At 37.3% G+C, this 21,027-nt stretch overlaps 1 protein-coding gene across 3 annotated transcripts; it reads right to left on the reverse strand.

The window, feature by feature from the left end:
- Nucleotides 1-1,088: 1,088 nt before the first annotated feature.
- LOC122642654 (rhodanese-like/PpiC domain-containing protein 12, chloroplastic) lies at nt 1,089-20,816 on the reverse strand. 3 transcript variants are annotated; one of them, XM_043836191.1, is made up of 8 exons: nt 20,559-20,816; nt 16,699-16,848; nt 13,901-13,992; nt 8,838-8,938; nt 3,513-3,623; nt 2,926-3,034; nt 1,901-1,951; nt 1,089-1,327 (listed from the first exon to the last, which is right to left on the reverse strand). In XM_043836191.1, exons 1-8 carry the CDS (start codon nt 20,791-20,793, stop codon nt 1,247-1,249), a joined length of 930 nt encoding a protein of 309 aa, XP_043692126.1. In that variant the 5' UTR covers nt 20,794-20,816; the 3' UTR covers nt 1,089-1,246. The 3 variants fall into 3 exon arrangements, with proteins under 3 accessions (XP_043692126.1, XP_043692127.1, XP_043692128.1); XM_043836192.1 differs by lacking the exon at nt 3,513-3,623; XM_043836193.1 differs by lacking the exon at nt 2,926-3,034.
- Between the last annotated feature and the right edge of the window lie 211 nt (nt 20,817-21,027).

Raw genomic sequence — 21,027 nt, forward strand, 5'->3', positions numbered from 1 at the left:
TTTAAGAATTCCTTCCAAGAGATCCGCAAACTCAGCTTACAAAATGGTTCTTACTCCCAAAAAAATCTTAAAAGAGGAGACTACTTTTCTTGAGTAATCACCACCTGGGTTGCCCAATGAACTGCCTGGTCATAAGTCATGAATACTTTCCCAAATTTAAGAAATGACTAGACTAGGTCCAAGTCGGTCCGAGTTTTCATTGACTCATTTCACACAACCACACACCAATCCCAAAAGGTTAACCGACTTTTAGGACCGTGGAATGTAGGATATACACAACACACGCCAGTGACGTCACACACACACACACCCAATGATGATGGAAGACAATTTAATTATTCTGTTTAGCCTTCTAAGGAAAGGGGATGAAAATTTCTACATTCCTATAATAACTGCCAATTGGCATTTTGGTTGGGCCCAAGTGTTATTAAACAAGTATGAAAGGTCTAAGAAGAAAAACCAATTAAAACCGTTTGGAAAACCCAAACATGGGGGCATATAATCGAAATAAGCCAGAAGTATGACAAATGGCCTTATCAAGGAGGTCCTGAAGCCATCTTATGGTCAGCCTACCATATTATTACACATGGCTGAGACTGGCAGATGTATAAGATGGGATATTCCTAGAAAAGGGATGTCAAAACACATCCCCCCCCCCCCTCTATGGCTCTTAGGTAAAAATGCATAAAAAGAAAATGGAAGAAAGTTGTCTCTGGGGGAGTGTAACGCCCACGCCCAGACACCCTTTCGCCCCACCCCCATGATACCAACACGCATGATCTCATTGGCCCCCACGCACGCGCTGAGACCCAAAGAAAATATTGCAGGTAAAATTACACAGCTTTAACCTGAAAAAAAACAGGCGCCTAAGAGAAAAAAAGAGAATCTGTCACAAACTATATCAATTATCAAAAACTTTACTAGCTACTAATTTGGATTGTAACAATTTTAAGAGTTTGACTATTGAATATTATAAGACTGATATAGTAAGATTATACCATTTCTTAGCTTGGGAAGCTAAGTAGAACAAATGAAACTTTGAAGCCGAGGGGGATGTACTTACATTATCTCATTTAAAAAAAAAGCCAGAAAAAGAAATGTCTCAAAACTTTATTTCTTAATAAAGGGTGAGAATGTTAAATCTAAACACATGTAAAATCCCATGGCAAGAAACATCTGATATATAGAATTCTACATTTGGGGCAACAGGAGAATGAAATATTCCATTGGCAGGGTTAAGTGTTTTTCAATAAGTTGGGATGGATGCATCTACCTTCACAGCATAGGCATTAATCCCCCCAGATACATTGAATATTCTCTTGAAACCCTGAACAAGTGAAACCATATGTTAGATAAAAATATATAATTCAATGTATGAATGAAATCACCCAAGTGAATGTATGTCTGAGCCTTTCAGAATACATCCACTTACCCTGATGCGTAAGGTCTCCCCTAATACAACTAGACCAGAGACCTGGTGCAGAGGGGAGTGGACAAAAAGCATGTCCATTACATACGAGCAGAGGACGAAAAAATGCACTCCCACAAATGGGGAATTCAGAAACCACATGAAAATGGAACCATCTATCGCTTTGTGTTCCATTAGCATTTGAACTTAGAATAAGATACCACTAATAGCTAATTGTTGAGCATAACACATTGGATTATATTGTAGATATAAACTAATTTAAAAGAATGATCATTCTATTCTTGCAAGTAATGATGAACCAACTTCCATTTTATCATCACTCCCATGCTGATTCCATATTATATGATAAACTTGTGCCTTCAAATATAACAAAAGACAATGGGAATATTTCATTTAATATGGCTGCAAGCTCCACCTAAAAGAAATTCACTTCAATATTCCACAAGAAGAAAATAATTGAAACAGTTCTACCTGTGTTTGCAACCACTTGCCAACCTGTAATGACCGTATCCCATGGTGACACTGCAGTTTAAAAATGAACTATAGTAAATACCTCACAAAGACAATAAACAAGAGACACATAATCTGATCATGATAGGAAACAGTAACCATCTCTACGAAGATTGTCTGGATACATGAGGAGCAAATTAACAGTGGTTTCCACCACATGATGATAGTCTTATTCAATTCATCTTACTGTTGCACAGAGGTCCGCAGAATAGAGAACAGAACCAAAATTGAGAGAGAGTTTATAAGTTTAGACATACAAATTAGAAAACCTCAATATTTCAATCGAGTGTCTACTCTGCTGGTGGAACAGACCTACAGAATCTGAACCAATTCTGATAACGGAATAGGTTTTTTCAGCAGAATCCTAGTGCTACTTGGACTTCAGGTAGCAAGCCTAGAACTCTTAAGAATCGAATAGAAAATTAGGGAAATAGAAGTTGAAAGGATCTGACTTGTGACCTTGATAGAGAGATAGAAAGATATAGAAAAGTTAAACAGGCTAGAAATTAACCTAAGGCCCACTTGGAATCCACCAAACACTTTATTGAATCCAGAATAGCAACTACAGAATCCACAGCAGAAAAAATTCAGAAACAAACTGAACTGATATTACTTCAAATTGTTGGGTAGGTCTATGGCCTGACCTTTAAATTTATTTATAACCTTTGCTAACCAGTAATAGGATAGCATCAGGACTGAACTACAAATACAATAAGCGAAAAGAAATATTAATAAATAGCAACTTATTTTACTTAAGGACTAACTCTAGAAATAGAGATAAGCAAGATTACAAATATCAGGCCTATTCCAGCTAAAGACAAGATAAATAATAAATAAGAAGTGAAATAGAAAGTGATTGAAACAAATTTCAAATAAGGAAAATGTCATATGATGCATGCTATTGCTTTACCTTTACATGAAAAATATCACAATTAAAAAAAAAGAAAAAGAAAAAGAAATAGGACCAATTTACAAAAAGTACTCACCAAAACATAAGTATCCTTCTCGGCATCAAACTTGGTTGTTATTTCTGGCCCCCATTTTCCAAACTGGCGGAGGGGAAGAACCTGAAAACCGGGCAACGACGCTTGGGCACTGTCCTCACCGAACAATCCAAGAAGAAGTAAGAACACAGATATAAATACTAACAGCAAGATAAAGTAAGCAAAAAGTTTACATAGCTGGCAGAAGAAGACAGACAAGTGCCACAGAAATCTCAGAAAGAACAAAGCATCAAATCAGTTTTCATAGTCATCAAATGTCCAATTCCAGAAAGGGTATATTGTTATTGTGCTGCCTATAACCACTGGCAGACCCAAAACCATAGTTGTCACGGCGGTTAGGCGACCCAAGGCGGTGGAGAGGGCCAAAGTTTAAGGCGACACCAACTAGGCGAACAAGGCGTCCAAGGCGCACTAGGCGAACAAGGCATCCAAGGCGCCCGCCTAGGCTACGCCTTGACAACTATGCCCAAAACATATCCAGACTTGATCATTTCAAAACTTGAAGAGAAAAACATGTCTTATAGAAGTTGCTGTCAATTGTAGGAGAGAAATGAGATATAAGTGCATACACTTCTTCAGGTTCTCGAACATCAATCAATTGAGCCTCCTCCAGGAAGCACGGGTCTTGCATTTTGGCATAAAGCTCCTCTGGTTCAATTTCTTGAAGCAAGGGTGCTTCTCTAGAAACAAAGAGTAGGGACAAAACACAGAAAACAGAAATCAGAAGCTGCATTTATAATATAATAATGTACTGAAGGTGTGTAGGTGATACTTAAGTGATAGGCCTTCCTCAATTATTAGGTACCAGCTAGATGGATCAAAAATAACTTTGATGTAACCCAATTTTCAAATTTATACATATTAAAATAGGATAAAAGTTTTAAAAAAGAACTAAGGATAAGCCTTAAAATGTAAACTGCATTGATTAACTATTGGAAAATCAATACCAATACCAACACAACTGATAAAAAATTGAAAAAATGCATCTAAGTTCCAAAAATTAGCAAAAGAATAAGAAAAAGAAAAAAAATTCCACATTGAACAAGTACACACACTGATGTAGATAAGTTCTACCCCATGCAGTGCCATCGCACATCTTACAAAATGAACAAGAAGAAGAATAAGAATTTATGTTCAAGGTCCCAGAGAAAGACATCCGACATGTCATCCTTGTACTCAACTGATGTAGATAAGTAATAAGTTCTACTCCAAATAATACAATCGCAAGAACGGAGGAAAAGGCCTCTACCTTAGCCAATGGTTCCTTGAATGAACCTGTTCTGGTTCAACTGAACCAGGTTCAGATGGTTCAGGCCAGACCAACCAGGTCTGGGTGTTTTTTGGTTCACCAAAACCAATCAAGGTTCGAAAACTCGGGTCTCGGTGCCAACTCGGACCCTTGAAAAACCGAGTCGAGTCAAGATCTTGGCATCGCCGAGTTGGTGCACTTTTTTTTCTCTCGACTCAAAGCCTCATCTCGATGGGTTTTAGACCTAGTTTGAGTCTGAAACTTGGTATTCAGCCTATTTTAGGCCATTTAAACATAATGACACTATCAGATTTTGCACAAACAAAGTCCAAATGGGAGTTTCAGTTAGTGGGAAAGCACGACAGACACTTACTTATTCTAGAAACCAAGACAGACACAGGACAAACACTATTCATGCCTAATATTATTTAAGTAAGTTTGACCGGTACATAACTCCTTCAATATAAATCAGATTTAAGCAATCTTGGACTTGTTGGAAAGCTTTGTTTACAGATTTAAGCAATCTTGGACTTGTTGGAAAGCTTTCAAAACAAAGCTTTCCAACAAGTCCAAGATTGCTAAAATCTGATTTATATTGAAAGAGTTATGTACCGGTCAACTTTATTCGGTGTGCGCGAATGCTGTCAAAATCACTCTGAATGAAAATAGTTTTTTGGACATCAAAACAAATGAATATTTTACCGCACTTTTGGTTTTTAGCAATGTTTTACCATAATAAGATTTATGGAATTTTTAGATCTAAGAAAAACCCCAACATTAGAAAGCTGAAAATTGCACCTACCGCCGAAAATCCGGTTTTTGTTCTTGAACTGGGGGGTTGACTTTTTTTCCTTTTGGAATTTGATTTTTTAACTATTTTTATTGGATTCAAATAGGGGGGTATTTGCTTATTTATGAATAATATCTTAAGTCAATGAAAACATTTACTTAAACGATATTAGGCATAAATAAGTATCTGTCTTGTCTGTCTTGGTAGAATTTCCAGCAAGATCTCGAGATCTGGCACTCATATAAAGGACCTACATGAGCATTTTCCTATGTCAAACCGAGATCTCGGCGAGATATTGTACTTTTGTGACTCGACCCCCATCTCGTCTCGGATTTTCGAAATACCGAGAAACTCGGCGAGATCTCACGAGTTCTCGAACTATGAAACCAATCCTAATTAATCCAATCCAAGTCTTAGTCAAAGAAAGGTCAAAAGTAATTAATGCATGTGTGCAGAATTTGAGAAACATTATCTAGTTATTTACAACTATTATTTGAAGTCTTGGAAGATATTATTCCACTCAAAATCAGTTCATTGATGGTTGTGTAAGTCCTTGAAAATGTAAGTCAGTTCATTGATGATTGTGTAAGTCCTTGAAAATGTGCACCTCATTAAAATGGTCAAAGAGTATTGAAGAAAATACCAATGAGAAAGTCCCAATGGGAATTACCCTCCCAGCCACTCTATAAAGGAATGCTTGAAAGAATTTTGAGATTAAAGACAAAAAAGTTCTATGAAATTTCCAGTTTTATGCCAATAGTTATGAGATGAAGTGGAGCCTAGTAAGATGTTGGGTTGCTTGGTGAGAATCCTTGGTCATATCCCTCTTATCTCTATCTCTTTTTTACTTCTTCTTTTGTTCCTGCAATTTCTTTTTCAGAATATATCCACCTATTTGTTATTAAGTTGTGCTAGTAGTTTGCCGTTGTTTTGATGGATTCCTGAAGGTGTTTGGTCATTGATCATAAGGGACATACAGTGCTAAAACTGACTTCAGTTTTGCAATTCTCACCTAGTCACCTCCCTACGATATTGTCTATTGAGGATTCTGATTTTGTTGCAAGAACTGAACCAGGATCCCATTACACACATGCACACAGACAAAGAGAGAGCATAGTTTCTTTATCACCTACTTACAAAAAAAAAGGAATCACCTTTAAATCCTTCCATGTAAAAATGTGATCATATTACACTCCAAAAATATAGAAGATTTTATATCAATTTGTAATGCAACCAAGGGTCACAAAATCCTACTTTGGGATCACTATGGGCCCACAAAAGTGAAGTAATTCTCAAATAGAAGAATGAGTGGCAATTTCATAATTTCTAGAACAGTTCAAACCCTTAAAGTGAAGTAATCAAGTAATATGACCACGGTTTTAGGAATCGGTATCAGATCAGCAATACAGTACGCAGATGTGGTAACTTTCTATGAAAAATATTGCTTTGATCTGGAATCAGTACTAGTCATGGTTCTAAATCTCGGTTTCGCAAGAAACTGAGATGAGATGGAGTTGGATTTTATAAAATCCAATGTTTTGACAGGTTTTGACCTGTTTCCACCGAGATGTTGGTAATTTCACAAGTTTCGACACATGCCCATCGAAATTTGAGGAAACCTGGCTCGAAACCAGGACAAACACTTATTTATGGCTAATATCATTAAAGTAAATGATTTTATGTTTACTTAAGATATTTTTCATAGATAAGCAAATACCCCCTATTTGAATCCAATAAAAATAGTTAAAAAATAAAATTCCAAAAGGATAAAAAGTCAACCTGATGCAGATTCATCACCAAATAGGGCTTGTTTCATTGGAAATAAGTCTAGGGTTGGGTTACATACATGTTGGGCCTTTGATCCCATGGGTTTCTAATGTAATAGGCCACTTTTCTGGGTCTAAAATAGGGGTACATAGGTTGCATACGGGATTAGCCCAATACTTAGTTTTTATTTTGTGTTTTTAATTGAACCGGTTTAAATTGGTTGCATCCAATTGGTTCAATTGGTCTAATTTAAGTGAAGTGATCCTATTGGCTAAGAGGTTCTTATATCCTATTGGCTACTAGGGAATCTTCTTTTATTTTAGGTAGTTTAAGTTGTTTTTAAGTCATTAGGACTCTATTTTGAGTCTATTTTAGTTTCCTAGTCAGTTTAAGTTAGCTAATAGGTTAGGGATAGGATTAGGCCATTCCTTTTTAGTGTCTAAGTCTATTTTTGAGTCTTCTATATAAGTTTGTAAGGGAGGCCAGCATTGTATACGAATTTTGATTAATAAAAACTCAGCTTTATGCTTGCTGCCTTTGTTGCTGCCTTTGCTCCATCGTGAGTGTGCCTTGTGAGTAATATCAAGGTTGCCTTGTGAGTAATATCAAGGTGAAGGGATTGGTGGACTCCGATCGACTCCTTGCATCTTGTAGATCGGGAAGTGCTTCTTCTTCTTCTTCTTCTTCTTCATTTAAGCTTCTTCAAGCTACTGCTGTTGCCTCTGAAGGAGATCAAACCAGTAAGTAATTTTAGTTTCCTGCATATATCCTTCCCCTCTTCATCCTCTAACCTAATCCACACCCCCTCCATCCATGAAACCCTAATTTCCATTAAACCTGCAACTCCTACCTTAACTAGGACTCCTTCATAATCTCCTTCATAATTTCAGATCTGTCCATCAATTCCAAACCAAACTTCTAGCCTATATCCCTCACACCTCTCCCCATACTCGATCCAAAATCCAGCCCTTAGTCTCCACTTTATCCCCTCCATTCCTTCACTCCATTAAAACCCAAAACCTGCAACACAATTCTGTCCAGAACTACAGAATTTTAAAACCTTCCCAAATCCTATTATTTTTATACCATATTGACCCCCTAGACCTGCCCATTAATACCCTATAAACCCCTTTCCCAATATCCAACCCTAACCCTAGGAATTGACCTAAATCCTAGTGCTGTCCATTATAACCAGCAGCCCCTCTTGTTATTTGATCATGTTGTTTGGCTCCTAGTAGGTCTCCTACCTATCTAGGACTACATTACAACCGTCGCACAGTTCAAGAACAAAAACTGGATTTTCGGTGGTAGGTGCAATTTTCAACTTTTAAATGTTGGGGTTTTTTCTCAAATCTATAAATTCCATAATATGATAAAACATTTCTAAAAACCAAAAGTGCAGTAAAATATTCATTTGTTTTGATGTCTAAAAAATATTTTCATTCAGAGCGATTTTGACAACATTCGCACACCAAGTTTGGTTTGACCGAAACATAACTTCCTCAATTATTATTAGTAGACACTTGTATTAGGGAAGTGTATTGACATCCAAATTATGTACTTAATTCTATGACTCATTGACTCCATGTTTGTATGATTTACTTGTTTAACTTGTCTATTATGTTTTCTAGTACTTAGACAATGTATAAGTATAGATTAGGAATTTAGGATTCGACCGTATACTGCCAATTAAGGGTACAAATCCAAAACACCACTTTGGATGACTATTTTTTGCAATATGAACATTTACATATGTTTATATAGCCTAAAACAAGGTTTCCATAAATATCAGCCTTTAATTTGACCTAAAACTCAACGAAACGCCAACCGAAACTTCGCACGAAAAAAGATCTCGGCAAAATTTCGGTATCTCGGAAATTTCAGCTAGGCCAAAATGGCCCTCCGAGACGAAATTTAATACTATGCTTGCAACTACATCATTTTGGCCATTTAGATGATGTTTATTCTAGACAGGAATCACGTCTCAATCACCACCCACCTAGACCAGTTGCAGGCACTAGGACCCAACAAAGGCAAGGCAGTGGGTGGAACAGCTTATTCAGTTCAAGAAATGGGTTCTGCACATACCTTTCTGACAATACTTGCAACAAGTGCCATCCAAATTTGGTCTTACATCGTACAACTTTGTTTAAAGGTGCATTAAAAGCAGCCTCCTCAAACTCTGGTACCTGATAACAAGGAGGAGGATAAGTGCAGCTTTGCTTGGTAACAGAATAAAAGAAAGCCTTGCAAGAAAAAATTAGAAAAATGGAAAAGGAAAAAAACATAAAAACCCAGATAGAAATATTTGAATGTGTTGAAACTTGAAACAATAATAAAAATGTTATATCTGTACCAATTATAATACTTTTTTTTTTGCTAAAGTCAGCAAAAACTATATTAAAAGAAATAAATGATGTACAGGATTGTAGTCCATACATACCCAGACTTCGGAAAAAATATAGCTATCTTAACACTCCACCTATGGCATTGCCATCAGCAGAGGCCAAGACAGAACTCTTTTGACTTGAGGGACCACCTTCTGCATTGCCATAAGCAGACTCTCAAGACCAAAAGCTCAAGCAGGAACTACAGAGATAAATCATCATCTCACAAAACAGAATCTAGATCTTCCCTGAGCATCCTAGGGAATATAGAGCTAGTAAAAAATGGGTGAGATAACGAAGATTCTGATGTCCTTCAGGTAGCACCTTTCTTGGCTATTAAATCCAGGACCGAATTCACCTCTCTATAGCAATGAGTCACTTTCCAGGAAATCGATGAGAGATATGGCAGAAGGAAGCGCCACTGCTGCAATATCCATGGAATAGACCGATTCACAATGCTTGATACAAACGTATTTGAATCACATTTTATCCACACATGAGAATAGCCACTATCCTTTGCGAGCTGAACACTAATAATAAAGGCTTGAAATTCCGCAATGTAATTTGTAGAGATCCCCAAATATCTGGAAAAACAGCCCATTGATTCACCATCTGAACCTCTGAAGAAACCTCCCGCTCTGGAGTGACCTCGGTTTCCTAAAGAGCATCTATTAATGTTAAGCTTAATCCACCTAGGGTTGTAAACGGATCGGATTCGGCTCGGATAGTGCTATATCCGCATCCGCATCCGATTAGCTATCGGACGGATTCGAATAGTGCTAAACGGATACGGACACGGATATGGATCGGATATTTTATCCGTTTACATGTAAATATAGCTTTTCGGATAGCTATACCCTATCCGTATCCGCATCCGTTTAGCTTTCGGACAGATTCGGATGGTGCTAAACGGATACGGAAACGGATTTCGGCTATTCATTTACACCCCTAAATCCACCCCAGCTCAGGAAATTGCCACTAGACTTCCAAAATGCTATCCGCCAAGGGAGGAGGGGAAGAGATACTCAAATGACGAGAAAGCAAAAGGTCATCAACCAACTTCATCTTACAAGGCATAAGCAGAGTTGCATCCCGGATATCAGCATAAAGGGCCTTCATAATCACCTTGGTAAGCCTACCCTTACCCTCAAATCTTCTTTTGTTTCTTTCATACCAGATATGCACTGGACCAAGAATAAAATCCGCAAGCCAGACATCTTTTAATGGAACCTGAGACGCGGCAGCTCAAGAAGAGAAAAGAAATTCTGCCACGGCAGTTTGAAGAGATCCAGGAAAGATACCCACAACTTCCTAGCTATCGGACAGCCCATGAAGAGATGAGAATGGTTTTCATCAGCCCGTAAGCACAAAGAGCACCGAGAAGCTAATGGAATGCTTTTCTTTGGTGAATAATAATGTCATTGAGAATAAGAGAGAAGAAAAACAAAAGAAGGGGTTGATAAAGACCCACAGAACACAATTGTATGATTTTAAAAGAATATTAAAAGGAATAAAAAATCATGTGGCTACTTAATGGACTCAGCTCCTCCCACATTCTACAGAAGTGGTATCTGCATCTCTCTAAATAGACCATTGATATGCTCAAATTTGTGTGAACAGTCCTAGAGCAAGTCCTAATTCTTTGTGTGTACATAGCATGTTCAAGCAATAAGGTGATTTATTAAAGCTTCTTTTGTCTCTTTTGTAATGAAAATACCATTGGATTTTCTCCAAAACAATACTCATCAGACGGTGGGATTATGAATTAAAAAACAAAGTAGGTTGGAAAGCTTCTGAGGTTTGTTTTAATAAGTTTCACCTTCCTCATGTAGAAAATTCTTCATTCAACCATTTAGCAGGCCAATTTGTTTTTGTTTACCTTTAACTTGCCTTGCCATCAAATGAAGATGTAACATCATTTTTTCTTTTCTTTTTTTTTTTTTTGGGGGGGGGGGGGTTATCTAAAGAAAAGGTAATGGCAATAGACCATGTAAAGAGGAAACATTTTTGTACTACATAAAGCCCCCAGAGCGACCAAAGTATTTGAAAGAGATTTTACCTCCAATCCTAAACAAGCCATCAGCTCCCTCTCCCTTATCAAATATAAAAGTTTAAGGATTGACTTGAAACTACTAGAAAGAATGTTAAGACATACACCAAGTATATCATTTTAAGGCGCGGAATTCAACAGTAGATAGTATTCCATCCAGAACTTGCTAGTGGGAGATCAATAGACAGAATTTCCTGTCGCAACTCCAGCCTGACATACCTGATACCTTAAATAGCCTTCTCAAAAAGTTTGCTAGTGCTTCTAAAACAAAAAGAACAAAAATGTACAAGAATTATACAGGGATCTCTGTGAAAAGCCCCTATAGCTTGTAGCCTAATGAAGGAAACAGCTAGATACCATTCGTAAGACTAAAAACATTCATCCACCCTCTAAATCTTAGACAAAGCCCAATCTCCAAAGCATTTGGCCCACAGACCTCACATTGATGTGATCACATGCTTTCTCCTCATCTAGTTTGCATAGCAGCTCCATGATCCATTTGCATATGCATCACACATTTGCCACATGTACACCATGATATTTTGTCTCCTGCTTATGAAGGTCCTTCGGTTCAGAGATATGAATTAATCCTGATATCATTAACCTTGAGGCAGAACCTAGGTTACCATTTTACAGAGCACCAATTAGACTCATAGACAGAAGCCAGAACACTCAACTCAACTCAGCCTTATACCAACTAAATGGGGTCGACTACATGGATCCTTTTTCCAATCAGCTCTATTCAAAGCCATACTTGTTACTAGTCCTAAGCTATGCATGTCTTTCCTCACCACTTCTCCTAAAATCATTTTAGTCCTACCCCTGGCTCTTTTAGCTCCTTCAATCTGAATCAAATCACCCCTCCGTACTAGAGCATTCAAAGACCTTCATTGCACATGTCCATGACATCTCAAACAACTCGCAACTTATCATCTATCAGAGCTACTCCTAAATTAGCTCTAATCTGTTCATTCCTTAAAGAGAATCGTAGTGTAGCTAAAATGAGGATGTTGAGATGGATGAGTGGTAAAACTAGAGGCCAGAACACTATGACTTATATATTATGAGATGGAGATGGAGCTCCCCAAAAAGGAAACAGGAATAAAATGAGGAAATGAGGAAACAAGAAAGAAGGGGAGTGAAGTGAGGGGGGATGCTGCAACAGAAAGCCACCGAAATCAACAACATTAAGCCACACTCTACCAAGCTGCAACCTCCAGCCAATCCTCTGCCACAGTCTATGCCACCAATATATCAACCCTTATAAGATCAACACTGATAACAGCAGCCATAAGATCAATCCGGATAATGTGCTAATAGCCTAATACTTCTCATCAAGGGAATTTTTTATCATATAAGATAGGCTATATCTTGATTGAATTTGACACTGAAATTTGAGAAGTGGACAATCCAGACTGCACCCTATCTATCATCTTTCCATGGGGCAAAACTAGGTGGCCCATACAGGAAGCCGTTCTTACGTGTGCCAGTCAAAGAACCTTTTGCCAAAAACATATTATCTTGTCTCTTCCAACTGTTCCTGCTGACTTGATTTCTTCCTCTCCAACATATAAAATAGGCTATTCTTATCTCAAGGATTATGATTCTCCAACCATGTTAAGATTTTTCGCAACAAAGTAACACACTTCTTCAGTTTCTTCCACTCCCCAATATAAATCCTTTTTCTTTTAGTTTCTGTAGTCTATTTTCCAGTACTTGGACCCAATATAAGACATTAAGTAAAATGGGAGGTAGATACTGCATCAGCATGTAACTAAGAAACATTATAAACTACTATTTTCCTACCAGTCCGCTTTCACTAAATATTTCCCTTACTTTTCACTAAATATTTCCCTTACTTTATCCTGGTGGAAATTTGAGGGAACCCAACCCCAAACAGAACAAATTTAATAATAACGATAAAATTAGAACATCCTTTTCAAATTTCCAAACACCTAATGTCTCACTTGAAGAACTAACTTCTGCCCCACAACCTGTAACACTATCACACACTTCCAAAATCATCTACATGTTTGAAACCACTTCCAAAAATCTGTGAAATGCATCTCATATTCTGATTTTTTATATGAAGCCCTGAGCCAAAATAAACCAGTTCTTTCAGGTTGAAGCATGAGTTGAATTTGCATTAAAATCAATGGACTTTATAAGCAAGAAAGTTATATGGTCAGCAATTCTGACATAATTCTTTTAAAGGTAATACCTCAAAGACAGCTATTGAACCCACAACCAGTAACACTATCACACACTATTAAACACTTCCACAATCATCCAAATGTTTGAAACCACTTCAAAAATCCGTGAAATGCTTCTCATAAATTTTTATTTTTTATATGAAGTCCTGAGCCAAAATAAACCAGTTCTTTCAGGTTGAAGCATGAGTTGAATTTGCATTAAAATCAATGGACTTTTTAAGCAAGAAACTTAAATGGTCAGCAATTCTGACATACTTCTTTTAAAGGTAAAACCTCAAAGACAGCTATTTTTAAGAACTTCAATAGTTAACGTCTGAAAATAATGGTTAAATTTCCCTTTTCTGTTTAGAAGAGGGGGGAGAAGAAAAGATGATTCATATCTCAGATTTTATGATCCTAATGGATAAGGGTACAAAAAAATTTTTCTTCTACTTGCTAAGATATCTTATTATATACAGAGCTTATAAACAAACCAGAACTCAGATATCTAATTAAATGTACCATTTGGCCCTTCCGCACCCACCCGAGCATTCCTCCCTGTTCTTTGGACGGGCAAATTGAGTATTCCACAGCCAAGTCACTCAGGTCCACTCCTAAAATGGAGCAATACATCAAACCGCATAAGGAAACGTGATTTCACAACTGCAAAATTGACAAAACAAATTTCTCTCAAACCTCAACTATATTCTAAATACAATTAGAGAACATATGAGGGAGATAAATCATGTCTGTTGTAATAAGGTACTTGGGATATACTGCGTCAGTGTGTCACATCACAATCTCAGAGATACGAATGGTTGCATATTGTGTTATCTAATTAAATAGTAGGTAAAGCAACACCAGTCCCACACTAGAACTAGATTTGCAGAAGCTGGATAACCAAAACACAGTAACTAGAGAACACGAGAGAACTTAAATTACTTGAACTAGAATGATCAGAAAGGCCTGATAATCAGATAAGTTGGTCTTATAGATTGATGGACTCTGTCTGCGAAATATCTCAGCAAACAGAGGCCTAAACAAGGATGCACAGAGAAATCCTAGAGAGACTAGGCCAACCCAGTTGCAGATCTGCTGGAACTCAAATACTCAAAAGATCTGATCCATATTTTCAGAATTGTATTCAAGAGAATATGTAAACAGAAACTACTATACTAAGTTTGATGTAAATCTGATTAGCTATGAGGGAAATATAAGAGATTAAATAATGCAGGCCCGGTCCAAAAAAAATGGTTATATTTTAATATCTATTGGGTATGGGCTTTTAATTCTTTGGATTTATTTGTAATGGGTCGAATTGTAAGGCTCAAAAGTGGGTCTAAAGGGGTATATGAAAATAGATATTTAATTAGTAGTCAGGCCCATTAGGTAGTGTACTTGGCTTTAGTGTAGTCATTAAAGAGTTCTCTTTTGGTTAGTTGTGTGGGGCCCAAATTATCTAGATGCCATCTAGAAGATTTACAGTTCAACAATTCTAATTAGTGAAGTATTTAAGAGTCCTTGTTAGATAGTCTAGCTACCTAAGAGCTTTAGATTTAGGAGGCTTGCTTTTGTTTTCTTATAAATATGCAACAACAATAACACCCCCCCCCCTCAACTATGGAATAGAATGGATTAAAGTCCACTTAATTTGGCAATTGCCTATGCGGCCAGTTTTCTCTCCCTTCTTGATCTCTTCTCTCCCCTCCTCTCTTGTCTTTTTCTTTTAAGTTATTGTTCATGAGTACTGTTCACAATCCCAAAACAGTAGCTTTCCCTTACAATTTCCCTATTTTTTTACTTTTCATTAAAATCCTAATCCATCCTACCTTTTTCCTACCACCCTTAATTGTAGTTCAGACCAAGATTTTGAAACACTAGACTGTTCTACAATCTACATCATTAAAGCAAGCTGAAACTGACCAGCAACAAGGGTACCGCAGATTAGAAAGAATAAGGTAAACTGACAAGTAGATTGATAAGGAAATAGAATAAAAGATTTTATAAGAAAATAATAAAGCATGAATCCACTTAACCTTTGAAGAGAATCCACACTTCCACTAAGGAATCCACTTCAGCACCAAGTATAAAAATTTAGGATTTCGGGGGAATTTATTTCGGTAAATTTTGATAGACATTTCATTTTTCATTTCTCACCTCTTTCCCTTTCTTGGTTAGAACTCTGTTTCACTACTTGGTTTTGTTTCGATCCATGTAGCCGATCCCATTAAGTTGGGCTAATTTTATTGTTGCTGTAAATTTCGATAGACATTTCATTTCTATCCTTGTTGAATCCATATTTCACCAAAATTTTGGCATTTCAGTCAAAATTTTGAACCATGCTTGCGCTACTAGAAATCCATCCAACATACCATGAATTCACACAGCCAAATCTTGAAGAAAACTTCAATAATATTAATCATAAATTTGTGGTTACGCCACAGGCCATTACATCTATATATAGAATTCAGAAACTAAACTTCTAACAATCCTAAACTGACTTGGAATACAACCTACTGATTGAAATAGTAAAACCATACACATATTTGACAGTTCCTACTCAAACTAGGACTCTAAACATAATGCAGACTTTGAATGAAATCTGGACTCAAATTCCTAATGATTTTAGGATTAGACTTAAATAACTTCTAACACAAAAAGGACAATAAAGACCGACTCAAATAACCCCAAGGATTTAGACTAAACTAATCTTACCACACTAATCTCATATTCCTAGCTCCTACCCATATTCAGACCCATTAAAGTGACCCAATACAATGAAAAACTCCTTGTACCAAAGGCCCAACACATATGTAACCCAACCTTACAGTGAAAATAAGCCCACTTCTGATGTTTTCCTACATCATTTGGGTTAGGGTTGGTTTCTAAATTTATTATCGTGTAATCTCTAAGTATATCCTATTTAGGGGTTTTACAGCCTATTTTCTCCCTACTCTGGTTTTCATCAGAACAAAAACATGCAAAGCAGCACACTTACAAGGAAATATCTTACTATTGACTGAAGCACAAGACTTTTAGAAACAATATTACATTCTTAGCACATATGAATTTGTGAATTGTTGATTCATGTGAGTTACCATGTTTACAGATATAAAAAGGTAAAACATTACCTTAGCCCAGGAAATTCATTGGTGAAACTGCATTCATGAAATAATATAGTTTCCTCAAATTCAACACAATAATGACAAAAGTTCACAAACAATCCACAATTAATAAATATAAACTTTATATTGTGAGAATTTTCACTAAAGAAAGCAAAGTTATATTCATTTGGATAAGCTAACATTATGTGAGCTAACCTCCTGAAATTTTCTGTTGGACCTCCAGCAGCAGCTTGAGATTCTCTTCACTAACAAGTAAGTGCTGCACCAATATTTCCCTAGGTCGACCACCTCCTCCTCCTCCTCCTCCTCCTCCTCCTCCGACATTGTTTCCAGTACTAAATGAAGCTGAAAGAGATGAAAAATGAGCAACTCCTAATACAGGGTAAACTACCAAAAGAAATTTATCTTTTCTGATATAAATTATAGCACATGCGATCCTCATGCATCAAAGTCTAAGAAATACCAGAGAGTCAAAACAAGCCCATGAAATGAGAGTATTAATGGTAAGATGGTAAGTACTTAAACAGAAGTTTATATGTATATTTAAACCACAGACTCCATGGGATTACCATTTACCACTAACACCGCAGTCCCTTTATAAGTCAATTCGCATATATATAATCTAAAAGGGAAATAAACAAAACTAAATGATGAATTGAAGGAGACACATAGAATTAATAGTTAATGCAACAACTGATCGCAAAGAACTTAAATCTGTTTACACCCCTATTTCGGTCATCACTGGGCCGTACAATCGCGTTAAACAAATACGGTTGCAAACCATTCCCAAGGAATTATTCAAATTTCAAATTTCAAATTTGAATAGGAGTAGTTGCTGACAGGAACTACCCTAACTACCAGGCTGCTTAAAAAAGAGGAAGCCTAGCAACAAATAAAAGATCCAACAAATCAATCAAACAAGTCTTTATCTTTTATCTTCTTTTTTTTTTTCTTTTTTAGGAGTAGTGTAATGTAGATATTCACCCATCTCTATGTCTTTTGGCTTGCTTCAAAAGACATTCATTATCATCAAGTTGCAAGCTTCAATAGTTCGTGGTTAGGAGAGTTGTGAAGACTTCAACAAATTCGTTTCTATGTTGTTAGCAATTTGATCGTAAAGTAGTGGTAGTGTAAATACCAAGTTGTAAGTCTCATCAATTTCGAATTTGTCAAGTTGTAATGACTTCAAAAAATATGTTCTTTAAAGTAAGTAATTGATTTCTTCATCATCTTCTTGGCATTGCAATCTTTGCATTTTTAAAAGTCCTTAGATTACCAAGGCACTGGTAGAATCCATCTTCGCCTGGAGCAAAAGTAGAATAGTTTCCTCATTCAACAATGGTCTTAAGACCGAAGTAAAATTTGGAGGAAACATTTTTGGCATACCCAGTGGGACACTAGCCATAATTGGATCTTATTGCCAAGAAGAAGAAATGTCGATGAAGGGAATCCAATCCCAAATCAGGCACTGAAATGGTGCTCAACCAGGGGCAAATCCCATTGTAAATGAGCACCAAGATGCCGTAACCCATCGTCAAGGGGCACGGTTTATGCATCGGCCTTGCGGCTGTTGTTTTGGATGGCCGACAATATATTTTCTGGCCAATGATCATACCTCATTTGGTCCTCATTAAGCAAGGAGAAAGTTTGTTTCAATTTTGTCTGAAGCAAGGGGCAAATGCGGAGAACCTTTCGAAGGAACTCAGCCCCGAACCAGGTAATACAGGTGTTCAGCCCTGTGTAGTGACCGACATACACGGTCAATATTCAATACAATGCTCCACCAATTCATGAAATTGAGTCCATTAAAAACATTATTGTGAAATGGTTTTTTATCACAATGTTTGTCTTTAATTCAATACTCGATGGCTGAAACCAGACTGATGAGTGCAATTGGTGCTTTCAACAACATTACAAGAAACTTGAAAGCGCATGATTGATTCGAAGTTGCAACAGCCTCTTGTAACGTCAACGTGAAGCGCTCAAAGGAACAAGCCCAACGACCCAACAATCGTGAGCCATTTCTGGTGCAAATAATTCGGCTCCAACAACAACCGTTGCAACCGCTTTCGGAAACATGACCGAGAGTGAGAAGGAAGAGACCGTTGCGAACCAGTTCCCTTCTGTCTTCACCAATTGCCTTCAAGTCTTCAACAGCTTCAAATCTCTATCAATGTTCGGTCCGCTATGTATAATCTTGGAGATTCGCTCTTCTAAAGTTGATAGTCTGTGGTTTTGCAAACCTGAAACAAAGACGGATAAAGAGAAAGAGAAATTGGAACAGAGGAGAGATTGAAAGGGTCAGTAATGAAGAGGCTTGACAGCAAAACGCTCAAGTAGTGGGTAATTAGAGAAGGTTTCACCAACCATGAACTTGGTTACAACCATCTTCCCGAAGCTATCATCACGTTCTTCAAGAACTTGGGCTCCTTCTCAAGTTCCTTACCAGATCGCTCGACAATCTAGTCACCAAGAGCAACCACTCTTACGCTCTTCTTCTTCTAAAGTTAAGTCTTTGTGATTTTCTAAACTAGCATCAAAGACAGATAAAGAAAGAAAAAAAAAATGGAAGAGAAGACAGTGGAGCGGTGGCCTCGGGTGAGATTTGGACATGATGTGGAAGCCGATTGGATTTGGAGTGTTTGACCGATCTTATTTCGGTCACTATTTTGTGATTTCTTTCAATGCACAAACAAAATCGGTCAAGTGCATAATACAAAAAAAAATGACCGATTCATTTCGGTCAATACAAAGTTTCCAAAGAATGGAATTGGCAATAGAATTGGTCACTGTAGATTCCGAAATAAATCGGAAAATACACTCGACCGAGTTAATGCAAATTTCAAGTTGCATCTATCCCAAGCCAATTGCACGGCCTTGGCTTCCCTGACCGAATACGGTCGTATATACACAATCCCATCGAACTAGCGTGATGACACCGTTCAACGGGATTGTGAGGGGCATTGTTTACACCCCTATTTTGGTCATCACTGGGCCGTACAATCGGGTTAAACAAATACAGATGCAAACCGTTCCCAAGGAATTATTTAAATTTCAAATTTGGATAGGAGCAGTTGCTGACAGGAACTACCCTAACTACTAGGCTGCTTATAAAAGAGGAAGCCCAGCAACAAATAAAAGATCCAACAAATCAATCAAACAAGTCTTTATCTTTTATCTTTTATTTTTATTTTTTAGAAGTAGTGTAATGTAGATTTTCACCCATCTATATGTCTTTTGGCTTGCTTCAAAAGACATCAATTATCATCAAGTTGCAAGCTTCAACAGTTCGTGGATGGGAGAGTTGTGAAGACTTCAACAAATTCGTTTCTATATTGCTAGCAATTTGGTCGTAGAGTAGTGGTTTCAGTGTGAATACCAAGTTGTAAGCCTCATCAATTTCGGATTTGTCAAGTTGTAATGACTTCAACAAATATGTTCTGTAAAGCAAGTAATTTGATTTCTTCTTCATTTTCTTGGCATTGCAATCTTTGCATTTTTAAAAGTCCTTGGATTACCAAGGCACTGGTAGAATCCATCTTCGCCTGGAGCAAAAGTAGAATAGTTTCCTCATTCAACAACGGTCTTAAGACCGAAGTAAAATTTGGAAATGAACCATCTCTTTAAAAAAATTCAGCCAACAAAACTACTCTCAAGTGAGTACATTATTATGTGGAAAAAGTTAAACAAAACATGTCCTTTTAATGGAAACCACTCAATAATCAATAATAAACAATTAAGAGTGAGAACATTATAGGCATCCTTTTCTTATTCTTTTTCCTCCAAAAAAGATCATACAGTTCCTAGTTTGCAATTCTCAGAAAGCAAAACCTCTAAAAATAAACGTAAAAATCTTTCTACAGAGTAGAGAAACACCACAATTTACAGCACAACAAACCATGACAAAGAATGAAACGAAGCGTTTGTCAAGAAACAAAGAAATGTCACATAAGCAATTAACCATTAAATTCAAGCTGGAAAAAAAAAAACTATTGGAAGTTGAAACAGAAACGAAACAAGATGTTAACAAAATGAGTTTTACCGAAATTACTGACCTATTCCGTTCAGCCTTGCATTGCCAACCATGGGAAAGGCCCACCCGAAGCTCTGCGAAGGAAGAGAAGGTGACGGGTGCGTGAAGCTTTTGGGAAGAGATGTCGACAACAAAGCAAGTGAAGAGAACTTATGAGGTTTTAAAAATGATGAGACACAGAGAGAGGACAACAGAGAGAATCTGAGAGTGCAGAGATTTGGAGATGCAAGAGATTGGAAGTGAGAAGCCCTCAACATCGCCCTTATTTCGATGTGTTCTTAAGCTGGATCGCTCAGTTGCAAATTGCTTCTGTTTTCGCTGCCAATGGTGTTCTGTTACGGCGCTGTCGAGTGTAGGCTTTGAAGCCTGGAGTGACGGGGTATTCTGTGGAGGACTCACGTGGCAGATTCAGATCATCCATTTATTTTTAGTTATGCTTAGCTAGGGGTGAAACAAGGCCGGGTTAGACCGGGTTTTTTAAAACCCCAGTT

This window comes from Telopea speciosissima, chromosome 10 (genome assembly GCF_018873765.1).
Source record: "Telopea speciosissima isolate NSW1024214 ecotype Mountain lineage chromosome 10, Tspe_v1, whole genome shotgun sequence".
NCBI classification, from domain to species: Eukaryota; Viridiplantae; Streptophyta; class Magnoliopsida; order Proteales; family Proteaceae; genus Telopea; species Telopea speciosissima.

Bases quoted from the DNA above. Each gene is read 5' to 3' on its own strand.
- LOC122642654 (XM_043836191.1), bottom strand. From the start codon at position 20,793: ATGTTGAGGGCTTCTCACTTCCAATCTCTTGCATCTCCAAATCTCTGC. The intron at 13,993-16,698 runs GTTAGCTCACAT...GCTCCATTTTAG, and splicing joins CCAACAGAAAATTTCAGGAG to GAGTGGACCTGAGTGACTTG. The intron at 1,328-1,900 runs GTAGAACTGTTT...TCACTTGTTCAG, and splicing joins GCAAGTGGTTGCAAACACAG to GGTTTCAAGAGAATATTCAA.